General features: G+C 41.5%; 1 protein-coding gene across 2 annotated transcripts in view; it reads right to left on the bottom strand.

The window, feature by feature from the left end:
* The window catches only part of CMIP (c-Maf inducing protein), a 137914-nt gene that overhangs the window by 12420 nt on the left and 107874 nt on the right, over positions 1 to 17620 (bottom strand). Inside the window, exons 8-14 of one of the 2 annotated variants that reach the window (XM_074913429.1) lie at positions 15164 to 15267; positions 14487 to 14591; positions 12907 to 13260; positions 4458 to 4523; positions 3351 to 3377; positions 2836 to 2884; positions 1203 to 1328 (exon numbers count right to left, since the gene is read on the bottom strand). In XM_074913429.1, the coding sequence (XP_074769530.1) occupies positions 1203 to 1328; positions 2836 to 2884; positions 3351 to 3377; positions 4458 to 4523; positions 12907 to 13260; positions 14487 to 14591; positions 15164 to 15267 (831 nt within the window). The remainder of the gene's footprint in view (positions 1 to 1202; positions 1329 to 2835; positions 2885 to 3350; positions 3378 to 4457; positions 4524 to 12906; positions 13261 to 14486; positions 14592 to 15163; positions 15268 to 17620) is intronic. The other variant, XM_074913430.1, reaches the window with a different exon arrangement.

Here is a 17620-nt window from a genome sequence, read left to right as displayed (position 1 = left end):
AATACTGCTAACACTAATGTAAGGTCCATCTCAGACCAGGATGTTTTTCAAACTTTATGATTAGTCGTTAACAGCTCTTTAAGTATTTATCAACATCTTTGGAAAGGGCAGAGTACTGCATATTAATGTGTGTTAACATCGTGCTTTCTCATGCACCCCATCTCCTGATGCTCATAAATATCTTGGACCACAAAAGCTCTCAGAAGAAATTAAGTAGTTCTGAGGAAATTTTCTTTTCAAATATAAAAGACATAGAATCAGTGAAGAGGGATGAAACCTTTTGTGGACAGTTTTTGTCCATTATCTGTTTCAAAGGTATCTGATCCATCTGAATTCAAGGAAAGAGTATAGGCAAACATGCATATTCTTCATGTCCCAAAATGTTCAGCACCTGGGAGATGCACAAAGTGTAGATCCCCCTGAAAGTCACTTCCCTGCATACCCAACAGCCAACTTCAACAAATGTTTTGCCCCTTACCCGGGACAGGATGTAATATAATTTCCATCATACTTGCTATATGGAGAATTAATACACAGTGAGATCTAAGTGACCTGACCCAGGTCGCACAGGAAGACAGTGCCAGCTTCAGGGATTAAAACCTGTTATTTTCTGTCTAGTCTTTCTAAGAATTACAGGAGAAATAACTGCGGGAAATGGAATGCTGGTTTCTAATTATACCTCCCCACAACAATGTAATTGGGCAGAGAAATTGCTAACTCATTTTGGTATCTATCTATCCATCCATCCTTTGATTAGTTCAGTGTTGCTGCTGTTTTTAAATTCCAGGATAGCCTATAAATGAAAAGTATAGGTGCAGATGTGCAGAACAGTCTGTCTCCCCATCTCCCAGTATTCTAGAGTCTCCAAGAGAGTTTTTTTATAAAGACACACCAACACATGTATTTATAAAACACAAAAATACATACATCTATATGCACTCATATATATACATGCATGTTTTTGTGCATTACACTATGAGTACAAAAACACACTGAAGTTCAAAAAGAGAAAGCTAACACGTTAACCAAATTGCAACTGAAAGGAAGTTCAATCGATTTGGTGATATAAATATTTGGCTTTCCTGGTGAACACTTGTGGTTTACCGAACCATGATTTTGGTAATATTTTGACAAAAGCAAGTAAATCTTGTTACTGCCAACTACACATTAGCTACTTACTGCAAAGAAGTTACTAAACTCACATTATTGCAGACACGTACCATACTGGCAAACAGCTCTCCATCATCGTCACATGCCACTCCTCCAGGGCTGTAGAGCTGGAACCAGCCGTCTTTGCCAGCCCGCACACTCAGCAAACATGAGTGGACCTGCCAAAAAGTGAAGGCATTGGGAAGGTTACAGTTCCTGCCAACAACCACCAACGTCTCCCACACTGGGCCAAAAGAAGTAACTGCAAAACCAGGGTCTGCTGAAAATTTCATGGTTAATATTCCAATCTACAGAGCTGCAGGCAAGCCTCCACTCACAGAATCCATTTTTTCAGTATAAATAAGGAGAGAAGCTGTATCATCACTAATTGCATGGCCTTTTTCATTCCCCTTACACAAAATGGCTCTCATCTAGAATGGCTTCTCTCACTTGGGAAAAAAAAAAACAAAACATCAAAAAAACCCCAACCACCACCTCTAATTTCTGAGCTTCTGCCATTTTCCTCCCATTCTCCCAGCATGTGTGTCTGCACTTCTGATGTGATCTGCATACCAAATGCAGTGGCTCATGGCTTGCTCATTCCAATCATTAAAAAAATCTTATTACTCCTGCTATAATAAAATTTGACCAGAGTCAGGGTGAAGAAAGTCCACAAGGAAAATTCAACAGGGATACGTAAGACAGAAGTTGCACAGAAGAACTGGCACCAGTGAGCAACCACTAGATCAAATTTGGCCCACTGTAGAGATTACTATATCCAGTCCCACAGTTTAACAGAGGAGTCATAATTAAGCCTTTTTTTTTTTTCCTTCTTTTTCCCTCTCGAAGAGACAGATGTTCTATTTCAATTTTTGAGGTGTGTGTATAGGGGAGGCAAAGTCCATGCTCTTTCCTTTGGGCATATAACACTAGTGACAGCTGAAATCCTGGTGCCATTCTAAAACAAGGTCTCTCTTATCTGACAAGGATGACTACTGCTCAAAAAGGCAAAACCCATGAAAGCCGGGAGTTCTGGGCAATAATGATGACAACACAGCCTCCTCCTCACCCACAGTTTGGGGGAGTTTTCTTCCCTTTATGCAAATGTTACCGTAAAGCCAGCAGAGGAACCAAAAATTAACGTGGATGAGAGGTTCCCTCTGACTCAGTCAAAACTGATGATGTTGAGCAAGCTACATGAGGAGCTACGAAGCAGTCAGCCACCATGAGGCTACAGCTACGCACTCATTCCAGTAACACACCTCCCACCCTCTTTTTCCTGCTAATTCATGAGAATTATGGTCATTTGCACACAGTGTAACTGAAATGCAGCTAAATAAAACCTGTTATTTTGTAAGCTGTATGGATCCGTGGATTATGCTTCCCTTTTTTGTACAAAAGATAAAAAGATCTGAGAGATTCAAGAGGGGGAAAATCTTGCTGGTTGCAGAGCAAGGACATCAACTGATACTAGACAAGGAGGTCACAACACAAGTTTATACATAAGGCAAGAAACCATTCATACTCAGACCATGTGCCCTGAATGACTATTACTCCCTAAAAGAGACTTCAGCACAGCAAAACCACACTATGCTTTGAAACAGACTACTTAAGGAAAGATCTCCTGAAAGGGTATACTTGCAATCCCTGCAATTAATGCTCTGTGTAAACTGGCAATAAACTCACTTCTTGCCTTGGGTCTTCTGCAAATCTCTGAATCACGTATTTCAGCTCCCTGAAAAAAAAGAAGTTAAAAGGACAAGAATAAGCAGTTGCTGGCTGCAGTATTCACACAAGTGTCACATTTCTCTTGGATTACACTTTAAATGATATATATTCATGCTCTTTAGAGAGAAACAAGTTGAACTGCTTCCACAGGAAGGAAATATGAGGTCTAAAAGTAATTCCCAAGGACAGTGTCTATTCACAATAGCCTAGAAAAGCTTTCAGAGAAGTGCAGTGACAAACTCATTTGTAAATTCTATCAGCATCCAGTGTCCTTAGTCCTTGGGCTCCTGCCGTCACAGTAAATTACAAAGAAAACTACATCTTTTTATTGCGAACAAAACATGCTTACAGCCCCTCACAGATAAAAAACATTAGAGACACAATACTGAATAATGCATAATGCTATAATTGACTAGTACAAGTATTTTAAGTAATTACCCCTTCAATAAAACAAACAAACCCCACAAACTTACTTCGTGAATTTCTCATGTGCAAGAGCCCTGAAATTTAAAACAGAAAAGAGTGTGAGGATTTCAGAGAAAGGAGGGAGGAAAAAAAACCCAACAAACCAAACCCAAACAGCCACTTTTCAGTTCTTTCCAGATAATAAAAAGGATTTGCTAAGCAACTGCAGCACACAAGACAAAAAGAATAATCTTTCCAAAATAGATCAGGTAAAGTCTCCTTCATTAATCTAGGGGGACAAAAAATGAAGCGGAAAAAAATAATCACTTGGAACAAAACTTGTAGCTTTTCCTGAGTCCTTTCTCACACAAGGCTCTGAGTAACGTTAATGGAAGCTCTGGGTCAGAAGAAAGTAAAAGACAAACAGAATTTTGACTACCTCCAAGAGCCAGGTGAATTTTCTAATTCCAATGCAATTAAGGTGTGGTCACAAGTAATTAACATCACACATCAGTAAAGCAATTAACGGTCATTCTGTGAAGTGCCTTTCATTATGGTATGGTTTACACGTCCCCCAGGACTCAGGTTTGACTTAGGTAAATGATGTCTCTGTTGCCTAACTCCAAGCTCTTGCTGTAGCCCAGGTAACCTAGCACAGAGGATTAGACCTCTCTGATTCAAGACATCAGGTCATTAGGGGATGTGATAAGCTAGCAAATTGTACAATTATAGGTTGTAATGTTTGCCCGTGGAGGTCTGCATTTTATAAACACTGCTGTTCATTAATAGGTTTCCGAGGGAGCTTGCTGATCCGTAGGGTAGCTCCTTCATTTAATGCAAAATACAAATGATACGAGTCTCTGTGACGCCAATAACGCATCCTCCTCCGCTACATCTCTCACTTTGCTCTCCTCCTCACCAACTTTTCTTCTTTTCCTGTCTGTCCCTAGTTAACCGTTTTTCTCTTCAGGATTGTCTTAGAGAAATTGGGAAAGATGATGAATATGATGAAGTCTTCACATCCTTCTACATCAGCCAAAATCACCTCTAGATTCTAGATCAATACTAGAGGCACAAAGCTCCTATGACCATCAGATTTTATCTGACATTATATTTCACCATAAAGCAAGAGTAACAACAATAACCCAGTAAATACTAAGACGGTGCAAACTTACTCCTTGGGAAATGGGATAGGTTGAAGCAAGCTGGCCAGGGCCGGTCTCCAGTCATCATAGTCTGACCTGAAAAATGAATATTTTATTAATGGGTTACCAAGTATTAAATATGGTTTGTCAATAGTTAGTTCAAAGAATTAGAAGCTGCAGGCACCAGCAATCCTTCTGGTTTACTGAGACACTCTAAAGATCTATGGTGACATTTCCCTTTCCATTTTCAGCACATTCTCCACTGAGGCACAATAAATCTGGTATTTACAATGACCTCCAGAGAGGCCTTCTTTATGTCAACTTAAAGACATTTGCTGTTTATGAAACCTGTTGACATTTAATCACTAAGTAATACTTTCATCTAAGGTGGTACAGCAATTACCAGGCCATTGCTATTTACAGCTCTGCTCTGCATTTAATTGAAGTATTTTTTTTATTTTTTGCTATAAGACGTCAGCCCATTTGTAAAAACAAAGACACTCCTCTGATCCATTTTTGACCTTGGCACAAAGGAATGGGTCAATTTGAAACAGTACAAAGTCTTTAGCCTAAGAGGCAAAAGACTAGAGAAGGAAGCACTGTCAAACTTATTAAGAGTGAAAGAGGACGAATGAGGATAACCACAGCAGAGAGCTCAGGCCAGGTGAAGCAGGAATGGCACTTTGCACACTGCCACCCCTCTCCTTCAAAGGGCCTCAACCATTCAGTGGTTAGGTAGCACTAATTAACTGCCATACCAATGCACTGCACAAAGGGTATAATCATTGAAAGGTGGATGAAGTGAAAAACACAGAAGATAAGAGAATCTGGCAAGTCAGCACCAAAATGAGGTGCAGAACCCATCAGCCAAAGCCCAGACCCTGGCACTGCCTGCCAGGCCACTCTCACTCCAATTAATACCAACGAGTACACACAAAAGTAAACGTAATCATCCGGGGTGTCTGTAGAAGACAATGTAGAAGAGTCTACCATCTCCTCTTACTGCTGTTACCCTTTGGAATTCAGTTTTAAAAGCCAGATTATTGGCTGCAGCTTGCTGCAAACTTGGCACGAAAAGTATGGTGTTTCTTTAGGAAAGAACGAAGTGTAATGTTCTCAAATGGACAGTACCTACCGACAGCATTAGAAACAGACAACACATGCGCAGGAAGCGTTCCAGAATAATGCATTTTTTGCAAAGAGAAGGTTCTAGCCCAGAGAAATTGAAGATGGATGCGTTTCCATAAAACCTCATCCATTTTTTTGAACGATATGAACCAGTGATTTCCATAAACATTATAATAATACATATGACATTGGACAGTCCCACAAAGGCATGTTCATGGACACAAAACTTAGGTGCATGAGAAAGGTATTCTTAAGAAGCAACATGCAGAGAAATTTTAATTGAAAGGATAAACATGATGTAAAAATCCACCAGGGAGGCAGTTATCACCTCCCCAAGAATAGTATGAGTTCAGGTTACAAAAATATTATATATCTCCCGCAAGTAACTAATCCACAACAACAGCTACGATCTGATAGTAGTTTAGCGTATTAAAAACCAGATACATGCCATACAAAAACACTGTGGTATAGGTTAGTAGCTCTTCTTCCATACTGTGGTGCAAAAGTCCCAAGACTACAGACACTTTTCTTTCCCATGCCAGGTGCAACCTAGCACAAAACTAAATGCCTGTAGTAGGCAACTTCAGCAAGTAGTCCTGCCCTTTCCATGGGTGCGTTACTGGATAATCCTAGGACGTACTTTCCAGTCATTTCCTGACATCCCTATAGCAAGAGGCCAAGAACCACAACACTGTGCTGAGTTCAGGGACATGTCTCCTCCCCGACGTGCAGTTGTTAAAAAAAACATAAAAGCACTTGAATAAAAGGCTGGGGCTTAAAGGCAGGCAGGTCAGCAATTGAGGTGGCACTAGCAAGGCAAAAATCTCAGCGATGGTTCTCTTCAAAACACCAAACAAGTAACATCTGAGAATCTTGACTATGTCCCCTAATAAATACAACTTATTTATTTTCCTCTTGTTATCTTTAGCATTTGAGGCAGGAAGCATGGCACATGTGAAGCTACAGTAATCGAAAAAAGAAACCTCATGCCCATGCCAGTTGTGCTGGAAGCCACTGAGCCTAATTTTCTCCTCCATCAAAAATTCTGTTCTCTGGTCTAAATTAGTAGTAACTCTGAGATAAGGGGTGTTCCATTAACCTAAAGCGAGCACAAGTCCATCGCAGACAGAGCGCTTTGCGATCACCCAGTCACAAGGTTCTTTCCAGAGACCAAAAAACTCCTGACCTGCTTAGGCACTAAAGATGACCAACTTTATTTAGTCCCTCAGAACAGCAAGACATGAAGCAAGACTTCATTACAAGGGGTTGTTTTTCCACTTTGTCTGTGTAAAGTGAATATTGTGAAACACCTGAGGACGAGGCTTGTCATATAAAGTGAAATAAGCCAAAGAAACCTCTGACATAGCACCTCTGAGATGAGCACTCTGGGTTCCTTTAACAAAGCTTTGATTAATTAATGCTCTCTACAAGACTGTTGTTTCTGACCTACTGACAAATTGAATGTCAGCGACACTGAACTCTGACCTGTGTTCAGATTCATCTGGAAGTCTCTTGTTCACCACAAGAAGTGCCAGAGGTCTCGAATCCACACAGCCTGAGTTTCACTACGTTTGCTAGGTGTGAGAACACAGACCAGACCACAAGAAGTAGTCTGACTTTGAGCTGGCACCACACTTCCACGCAAACATCCATCTCCGTACTCAAGATGTTGTGTGCTATTCCTGTTACCATTTACATCCCCAGAAGCAGTCAGTCCTGCAGTGCTGTCCTCTTGGGATCACTGCTGTGCCCAAGCCTCTACTCACCCTCCCACACCACAGCCCCACTTCTTGCAAGCAACCTGAGTGCTGCCTGAACGCTGGCCCTGGAGAGCTCATGCACAGATCTCAGTGCCAGCACTTGGGTCCTCAGAGAACTCAAAAGTCTAATGAGCAGTCTTTTTTCTTTTTTTTTTTTTCCCCCCAATATACATACCACTTGGAAATTCCTCCTAAACCAGTGACTGATTTTACTCTCAAAATGAGACACATTTTTATTGGTAGATGCAAACAAGTTTAAAAGCAGATTTTTGAGAGGAGAGACGTGAAAGTCAAAATGCTGAGCTAAGAAATTCAAAGGTGTTAAAGGTGGTTTACATCACATGAGATACAGCACCTACAAATATTTCCTAACAGAAGCTTAAAAGCTGAGACCTACTTGGAGGTTTAGTTCCTGTGACATCTCAGGTTAAGTGTTACACCACTGAAATTCATCCTTGAGCAATCTGGAGAGTTGTGATTAGTAATAATGTGAACCAATCAATTTTTCATGGCTGATCTTCAAAGGAAATTGCAAGAAGAAGGAAAAATCTGCTTTGTAATAGACTAAGACTGAGTGAAACACTGCAGACAGAACTGGACAGTATCAGCCTCTGACTTTTCTTGAAGCTGGGAGTTACGTATGGCATCCATTTGCAGAGGAGGTCTGTGAAAAGGCAGTGAAAATAAAGGATAGCCTGTTTTCCTAGGAGGAGAAGAAAGAGAAAAACATCTCCTATGAAATATATAGAGTTTGGTCACATGAGTGGGACCTGAACATAAAATCTACACAGCCTGTAAGCCCTTCAATCTGAGCTAGGAAACATGAAACAAACATAGCACAAGAATAAAACTAAACTACTTATTAAAAGCCTACGGTGTTTCTCCTCCTCCCACCTATTCCCTTTTCAAAAACATTTTCCTTCTGTCTGTGCTCATCTCATCTGCACTCTTCTTTCATTTCAGACAGTTGCTTTTTTCTGCCTTTTTTTTTTTTGGTCCATTCAAAGCTTCAACACAAGACAGAAGTGTTTGAAGCAGGGAAAGAAAGGGAGATAGATTAGCTCCGGCTGCAGTTAACAGCCACTGCAATGAGCCAGACAAAGAGGCCATGCCGGGAAGAGGAGGGAGCACAGAGCTACAGGGAGAACTCAGGAGACTGCCTGTGACAAGCTCTCTCTGGAGCTCTTCAAAGGGTGCTGAGCTAAATGCTCACGCTCATCACACAGCTTAAATCCCAGGCCTGGCCTTACAGAAGCAGAGGGGGAGAAAGACTCCGTGATGCACTTACTGGCTCTGATTTTTGCAGAATTTGAAATTTTAGGTGAGCAGCCTAGCAGTCAACCCGCAGCCCGACCTATGGGTTCCTGGGAAGTGTGTGCTAGGCTGGAGGTCGGGGTGCCAAGGCTGTCAGAGCAGTCACCTGCTCCTGCACACAGCATTACTTACCCAGAAACCTTTTTTAGGAGATTGGCCAGAACATTGGCCAACCATAATAATTAAATAATCCCCAACTACAGCGACTCTGCCTTTGGGCCATCATCGGTATTGGCCTGCCAGCATAATACATTTTCCTTCCCTGGGATCACCTTTCACCAAAATGAAAACCTGCCTGTATGTCATGTGCAGCACAAACAATCCAAAACATATTAGCAGCCCAGGGCAACCCTGATAAACATGACATAAGAGAATCCACTTGGGATATTCAGAGCATGCCACTGACCTATTGGGGAATGCAGAGAAGGCAGGGGAAGCTCCAGTGGGCCCTCGCGTATGGAAAGCTGTTGGTCTTATCACCGAGACGGCAAGCCCCATGTCCTCTGTTTTTAGAGGCTAATAAAGAGACAAGGAGCAACTACTTGGAAGCAGCTTGTTTCACCAGACTGAGCAGCTTGACAAGATCAAAAATCTTTTAAGTAACTCCTCTGTTATCAGATCCCTGGCTGCTGAGAACAGAAAAGGTCTCCACTGCTCCCAGCTGGCACGGCAGCATCAGGAAACAGCAGGGTAAGTTTGCCCAAAGTAGCCGACTCTGCTGTGGTCACACGGGCACCAGGGAGGGGTGCAAGTGTCTGGGCATCTGCAAGGACCCTTCCCACTACAGGTAGCAAAAAAAATAACACATATGAAGGGTGATAGCTTACGATACAACAGCATCACAGCCACAGCCTCCCTAAGAGGTGTCTATTCTTGCAGCCGGTTTAGTTTGCTATATGTTGATCCTGAATTCCCTACAGGCACAGTTTAAGTGTTCCCTCCGTACACTGGGTGTTGTCAGGGGAATCAGTGGGGTCCTGCAGGTGACACACAGACTTTGAAGTTATCAAGTCCAAGGAAGAGGACACACAGCCCCTTTTACTGCAATTTCTCTAACTGCACTTTACAAGAAATTCTCTAATGCATGGAAACATTAACATGCAAGCAGGAGCTAGACAACACTAAGCAGCTCTCAGAGCCTCTTATTTAATATGATGACCAGAAAGATTTCAATTAATCTAGTGCATTTTCTACACACCAGTTTAAGACTTGTAGCATTCAGGAGGCAGTGACTGGCATCAATAACACTATCAGAGTCCTGAATGCATTAGAAAATATTGACACAGAAGCTTGATCCATTTTGAAGTGCAAGACAAAAATACCATGTTCCACTAGAGACTGTCTCCTTTAAAATCTGCCCAGACCTTGGGTCATCTGCCAACATCTTTAAAACCATGATCTTCTGTTTTCCTTTAGTATGCAATAGTCATGTTCTGTTACTCAACTACATTAGGAAAAGGGTCAAAGACGTTCTTGGTGCTATGATAACAGCCACACAGATGAACTTTCTAACCCGCACATTTAGCCTCCTGTGTGAGTTGTTACAGTGATTATTAAATAGTTGCTGTTACATTTTTATCAATATTAGAAGTGCTTTTTTCCCCCCCAAAGTAAGTATTGTGTAGGAGTCAGGTGAACAATAGAACGTCTTCTGCTGAAGATACTGTTAAGAATTCTTATTTGCTAGACTTTCAGTAATTAAAATCTGCCTAAATAAATTACTCCCTGCTGCCCTAAGTTAATTATGTAAAAAAGATACCATTGTTGGTGACTCTCTTGTTTTGATGATGATATTGAGTCAGACACCTAAAAGAACAATTAAATTCAATGCTAAGCAACTTATTTATGTTTGGCTTACCACTGTTATTAATAAGAACATTATTTTAGTGACTGCCCGCTGAGAGCTCAGCTCCTGGATAGCAGTCGTTTTAGAATTAATGTTTTCTTCCTACCAGCATGTTCTTCAACTCTCTTTCTTCATATTCTTAGTTATTCAAAGTACATTAAATACTTGCATCAGAAAGCCTTTGTTCAAGAAGAGTTTGACCATGCGAGGAATCAGCATCATAACAGCATTACCTTGCACTTTTGTTGATAAATACTAGTTCTTCTACAATACTTTTCCATCACTGGTTTCAGAGTTTAAAAACAACATTCAAAATCTTTACCTATATTTTACAGATAGGGAAACTGAGGCTCAAAAACCAGTGAATTATCTAAAATCTCCTAGTAAGCCAGTGGTAGAATCAGAAGCAGAACTAGTTTCTGCATTAATGCTTTCAGGTCTGAAAAAAATTAAAGTATTAACAGAAACAGAAGAGAACCCAAATCAGTGGAGCTACAATATATATCAGCCATGGCTCTGCCTTCGAAACTGTTCTATAATATCACAGGCTGTGATTGCCCAAGCAGGGTGTGGGCTCCAGGCAAGGCAATCTGAGTGGAGTTACACCATTTTGAAGTATCACTGGTCCTTCACTACATACATCCTGTGGGCTTCACCCTTAAGAATTATCATTGTACAAGCTAAAAAAGGGGCACAAAGCTGTTCAGCATGTTCAACCTGTGCAATAACAGTAACAGATTTCCATTTTCACTGTTGCTATTGAAGAGCTTGATTTTTAAAAAGACAGCAAATACATCCAAAAAATGTGTTATTTTAAGGTGTAATAAGATATAAGATAATAAGAAATAAGAGTTCTTGGTGCAGGAAATTAAATGGGAATCGAGACCTAGCATATCAAATATTTAAAATGTTGAGAGAGTGTGAGGAAGAACATGTCCATTTGTGAATTTGTTTGTAAGCGTGTCAGTTGTATGATGAAACCAAAACCGTCAATGCTTAGTGAATTAGCATCCAAGCCAGCATCAGGACTGAGAGAGTTCATAGTGTTTATGGAAAACATCTTCAGTCAAGGGGACAGGAATAAATACTCAAGGTGTTTAATGTAGCACCTGGGTGTGTGAAGACTTAGAAGCCAACAGATGAAGCAAAGTCAGATGCTGTGCTTTATTAATGCAAACATTTTTAAAGGCAGAAGAGGCTAGGCCAGAGGGGGGGAAAAAAAAAAAAATAGCCTTCAGCAGGTTCCTGCTCAAGAATCTAATAGGAACTGTATCTTGGATTCACCTGTCCTGTCTCCAGTTCTGAGTGTGTGCTTATGTATGTATTTACAAGCCACCTCTGCAGCGAGTGAAAGAATTATGTTGAAAATTGATACTATGCATTTTGAAAAAAATGAAAACGTAGGATAAATCCTCCATCATGATATTGGACTTCCCTTCCTCAAGAGTGTACAGCCAGATTTGCATTTGACTTCAGTGTAGCCACACGCTCATGCTTTATAGCAGTCCATATTTCACCCACTATGCCTTGTATTCTAAAAAACTGTTACTTCATTAAGCCTTACATTGTTCAAAAATAATTAATGTAGAAATGTAAGAGTTTGCCCAAAGACATACTGCAATTCAGTAGCAGAGCTGGCCGTCAAAGTCAACAAAGTTGTTTTGGGTTGTTTTACTGCACTTTATTACAAGCTTCCATTCTGCAGCCCACCTTTTCTGTTACTCCTTTTCATTTATTTATCTAGGAGAAAACCAAGCTTTTACTGAGTAACTTTTTATTTAATTTCATCTTGAAGATATTCAGAAGATTTGCCTTCCAGGAAACAAAAGAGCCATCATTTTGTAAAGGCTATTGAAGCATTTGTTCACTAATACAGGTCCACTGTGCCAAAGCAACTGGTCAACAAAGAGAGGTTGCACTCTAACACAAGTAAATCTGAGTAAGTCATAAAACTTCTACGAACACGTGAAGGGAGAACATCTAAATGAAACACACTGACCTCATCCAACCCCTACTGAAGCCAGGGGAGCAGTGCTGCCTATCACTGCACAGGCACTGAGCCTAGCACAGACCTGTCTTTTCTAGCTCTGTCTTGGGCAATCCCAAGAGCCCTGGAGGAAACAAATGGATTAGGTTTTTTTTTGGTGGGCAAGAACAAAACAGAAACCACTGGCAACAACATCTTGTCTTCTGTAATATGCCTGAGGCTCACTGTACAAATAAGCTTTCCGTTTTCATCTTCTAATGCTATTTTTAGAAGATATTGGCAGTGCCAGATGTCTCTTTCAAAGGCTGGACTCTCTAGAACTGGAGTTACATTTATAACCATGTGCTGGCTGGTCACAGATGTTGAAGATGACAGGCCTGTGGGAAAAGCCCCCCCATTGTTAAGATTACATTGTTCAAAAAGCTGTTTAAAATAGTTACTCACAGCATCTTGAGTATTTCAACATAACAGCCAAGGATCCTGTCTGCCTGGGCACTCAGCTCAATGCTCATGGTGCTGCAGGTAGGACTGACCATCAAGCAGTCGATCAGGTTGGGCTCGCTGTCGTTGCCAACATTGGCTGTCATCTTCTGATTAGCTGTGTTGTTGCGTTCCACTTCCACGTGGATCTCATTTGAAGTGACAATAACTGGTTTCAGGCGAGATTCATTCAAGGTGGCCTCTTGAGAGACCAGGTCAGGACTCGTGTGAAGAAGGCGGAGGGGGAGATTAGGCTTTCGGTCACACTGCTGCTGGCAGCCATTCCGAATTTCTTTCAGGCTTGGCGAATTGTCTCGACTGAATTTTTAAAAGAAACAAATAATTTCAATAGACAGACATAACAGCAGAGAGCAGGAGAGAGAGGGCAACATTGAGAAGCCAAGATCTTTTGCAACTTCCCACTGAATTTCACCCTAACCCACGGGATTGCCTTCTTTTGTGTAATCGGATTACTGAAATCAATTAAAAACATTAAAAGGCTCCAACAGGACTGTTCTGCAGCCCCTATTCTACAAAGATTCAAGCTTTTCATTACTCTGATTGACAAACCAGTTTAGTATAAAGGTGAACTTTCCCATCCAAGTCGTGCAAAGCTGTAACAGAATCCATGCCCAAGTATGTATCTGGCTACAGTACATGCCCAGACATTTGTCTGCAGCCCTCGCGTCTGGAATTTTTGTTGGACATTAAGCAGCCCCTGTCCGTGTTCCACCATGAGGAAAGTCAGATAGGCATAAACAAACAGGAAACATAGCAGAGGGGAACCCTCAGTGTCTGCTGGAAACGGGCTCGTGTGTCAAGAACCGCAGCATCTATTTTGCAGTTAGTCAGGAATCAAATTTTCCACAATAATGGAGACAGCGCCGTGAAACCAGCTCAGGTTCAAAGCTGCAGATACACAGGGATTTGCACACAAACCCTGGTTCAAGATCTCACCCTTCCCTTTGCTTTACACGTAACACACACTTCACGTGCCAGAAAGGGAGTAAAACGGACACTGCTCCAGGTAATTCCCAGAGACTCTTGTAGAGCACTCTCATCTTCTGCTGGCCTGGAAACGCTGGTTACAGCTGCAGTCTGCCTTAGAGGAGTATCTCAACAGTGGCCAAGATCAGCACACAGCTGGCTGTTGAGCTTCACCCTGGATACTGCAGCTCACAGTACTTCTGTACTGGGAACTGCCGAGCTCCTTCCACCACCAGCACTGCCCCCATTTTCAAGCATGGCAGCCAAAGATGTGCAATAACAGGCTGTCATGCTCACTGCCTCAAAACATGCCTCAGTGAGTACACGTGAACGAAGGTTCAGCATCTATCAGGTTTTCAAGCACACAGTATGTAACAAATATACATAAATGTATGTGATTGACCAGAACTCCCACAAGTAACGCTAGCAGTGAGTAGAGTGAGAATGAAGACACACTCTCATGTACCCACGTGGACCCGTGCTCACACCGATCTTGTTTACAGATGCCATGGGTTTGGAAGTGAGTAGCATGCAGTCAGCTGGGAATTCATACTGACCTGTTGATAAATTCCTCGTAACAGGAATAAATGGCTGCTAAGCAGACAGCTACAAGATTTGGCAGGACCCTGGGATGGGGGCATTGTCCAGTTGGACCATGCATGCTGAAAAACAAAATCCAAGATGACAGCATTGTGAGGGAGACTTCAGTGGGCAAAAACAGTCAGACAGAACGGGGTGCCAGACCTGGACAGAGAGCCTTGAGGAATCTTCAGAATGATCATAACAGACTTATTTTAACCCTGTAAATCCCTACTCAATGGCCCTAATTATGAAGGCTAAGAAGCATTGTCAGTTTATTTGATGTGGTATCTCTACAGTCCCCCAAAATCTCACACATGACTTAACATTATGAGATTTAAAGTTAATGGGAATCTCTCTGTAGAGGCTCCAAGTCTAAATGTATAAAAAGAATGTGCACACAGCAAAGACCATTTGCCTCCAGTGTGTAACTAGGCAGAAAACCCCTGGTGTATTTGAGAATTAGGGTTTTTTAAAAAAAACAACCTCAGCAACATTGCCTCATGGACTCTTCTAATTTATTTGCTGTTCACCAGTACTGGAAAGCACCAGCTATTCTCAACAGTCAGTAAAGAGATGAGCAGGGCTAGGAGAAATAACACAGCAAAGCATGTACACAGGACTGGAAATACACCATAAATTAGATGTAACTAACCTATGAATAAACTTCTTAACCACCTCCATTCCAGCATTCAGCTCATTCAAAGCCAGAATATACTCCTGAGTAAACAGCCGCAACCGAGGACACTTCCCAAAATCCTGTCCAAAAAGGAGAAACTCAGTGAAGATGGTGAAACAGGTCTGCAATGTACATCGAAACTGTGAGTTTTCAAATGGAATCGACCCAAACACAACTGAATTAAATTTGTTATGCTGACAGCTTCACGCTGAAGTAATGTTCTTCCTGCTAATGACATGCTTTCCTATTCTCCTCTTTCCCCCATATCCACCTTGAAACAGAAGATGTGTTTAATGAAAAACATTAAAAAAATCCTACCTGCACTTATCTTCCTTTTGTACATTTCACTTTATACCTTTATTTTGAAATGGCTTTTTTGTTGTTTTGTATTTTTAACTCCACTTATAACCGCACTTTTTTTTACAAACGAAACTCAAAAATAATTTTCTACTTCCATGTTTGACACAGTATCTATTCTCATTTTAGACAAAATCTCTTTGACATGAGATCAATAAGTGATCAAGCATAAAATCAGATACCAGTTCTTTCTCCAGGGATTTCACTCCAGTTACAATGTGAATTTGACAGGTGAGCTCAACAGTCACTTTCTTCTAATCCTGCAGTCGGAAAGGCACCTAACTGAAATCCTACATCTCCTCACATCACCTGCTATTTTTAGATGTGAAAGGAGTAAAATCTGCTGTCTGGTGAGTGTTATTCCACAGCACATTTCTTCACATTTACACAGATGTAACCTTTATTACACAGGTGTTACAGAACTACAAAGCTAAATTTCCAAGCAGTGACCAAAGCCCACTGAGGACAAACAAGCCCTCCCCGTTATCCCTCAAACAGCTGGCTGTGGAAGAAGAGTCATCCTGAAAAAATAAACATCAAATTAAATTTTCAAGAAACGCCACAAGTGGTAACAAACTGGTGGTCATTAAAAAGGAAGATACATTCCCAAAGCACTGAAACCTTCTGTTATTTATTTTGGTTTCAGGTACTTCTGCAGCACAACCTATATTAACATCTCATAGGTTTTACAGCTGGAGAAAATGATCAAAAATGTGAATACAAGCCTAGGCAGAACAATGTCTCCTTCAGGTCTAAGTGTCATTTTTCTAGTACTGAATGGCTACCTGGTAACTTCACCCAGCAAAGGGACTGTGGGCAATTCCACAGTTGGTATTACAATTAAAATCATTGAACTTCTAACAACTCCTTCTGGCAGCTGCAAATACACTTAGTTCAGCAGATGAGACTATGTGCTTCCTATAACATTTGGTGCATTTAATTTCATGAAAACTCCTTGAAGGATAGCTTTTGCAGTTGCAATTTCTTTATGAAATTTTTCAACCTGTGAAGGTATCATAACTGAAGTTAGAATGAAGTTCAAGAGATCATAAAGAGGATGTCATTGCTGACCACTCTAAAATAAAATATCTCTCTAAATATAATATGATGCCCTGTCACCATACCAGGTACAGAACAATATACACTATCAATATTGTTTGCCCGCCCCCCCCCCCCCCCCCCCCCCAAGCAATAGTGCTTATGTTAAAACATTTGGGCCGAGCCTACAAACAGCTGAAATCCAAAGGTACCAAGAGGTTGCTGAGTACTCCCCAAACAACTGGACAAGGACCTACTGGAGCAAGTCCAGAGGAGGCCACAAAGATGATCAGAGAGCTAGTGCACCTCTGCTATGAACACGGGCTGAGAGAGCTGGGGGGGTTCAGCTGGAGAAGAGAAGGCTCAGGGGAGACCTTAGAGCGGCCTCCCAGGGCTGAAAGGGGCTACAGGAAAGATACACTCCTTTATCAGGGAGTGCAGTGATAGGACAAGGGGTGATGGTTTTAAACTGAAAAGAGTGTCAATTCAGATTAGATATAAGGAAGAAATCCCTCCCTGTGAGGGGGGTGAGGCCCTGGCAGAGGTTGCCCAGAGCAGCTGTGGCTGCCCCCTCCCTGGCAGTGTTCAAGGCCAGGCTGGACGGGGCTTTGGGCAACCTGGGCTAGTGGAAGGTGTCCCTGCCCAGGGCACGGGGGTTGGGACTAGATCATCTTTAAGGTCCTTTCCAATCCAAACCATTCTGTGATCCTATGAATTCAGCGCACAGTAGTCTCCAGTCCTGCACATAACCAGCAGTATCAGTAAGACCAAAAAGCTATCCCTGTTCTTTTGAGATTTCAAAATGATAGATAAATTACACACTCTTTCCTCACTTTATAGGTAGGAATAAAACTTCTCATGAACTTACCAAAGACCACAGAGCAAATTAACAGCAAAGGTGGGAACAGACAGCTAAGTCTCCTGCTTTAAGTACACTGAATTGCATGGGGCCTCCTAAGGTTATGAAAGTTTACTGCCAACAACACTGTCCCCCTAAAGGATAACTTTATTTACATGTATACACACACACATTCTCTA

The sequence above is a fragment of the Athene noctua genome, chromosome 9, assembly GCF_965140245.1.
Source record: "Athene noctua chromosome 9, bAthNoc1.hap1.1, whole genome shotgun sequence".
NCBI classification, from domain to species: Eukaryota; Metazoa; Chordata; class Aves; order Strigiformes; family Strigidae; genus Athene; species Athene noctua.
The sequence above is the reverse complement of the archived record's forward strand: the minus strand, read 5'-3'. Positions and strand labels throughout refer to the sequence as shown.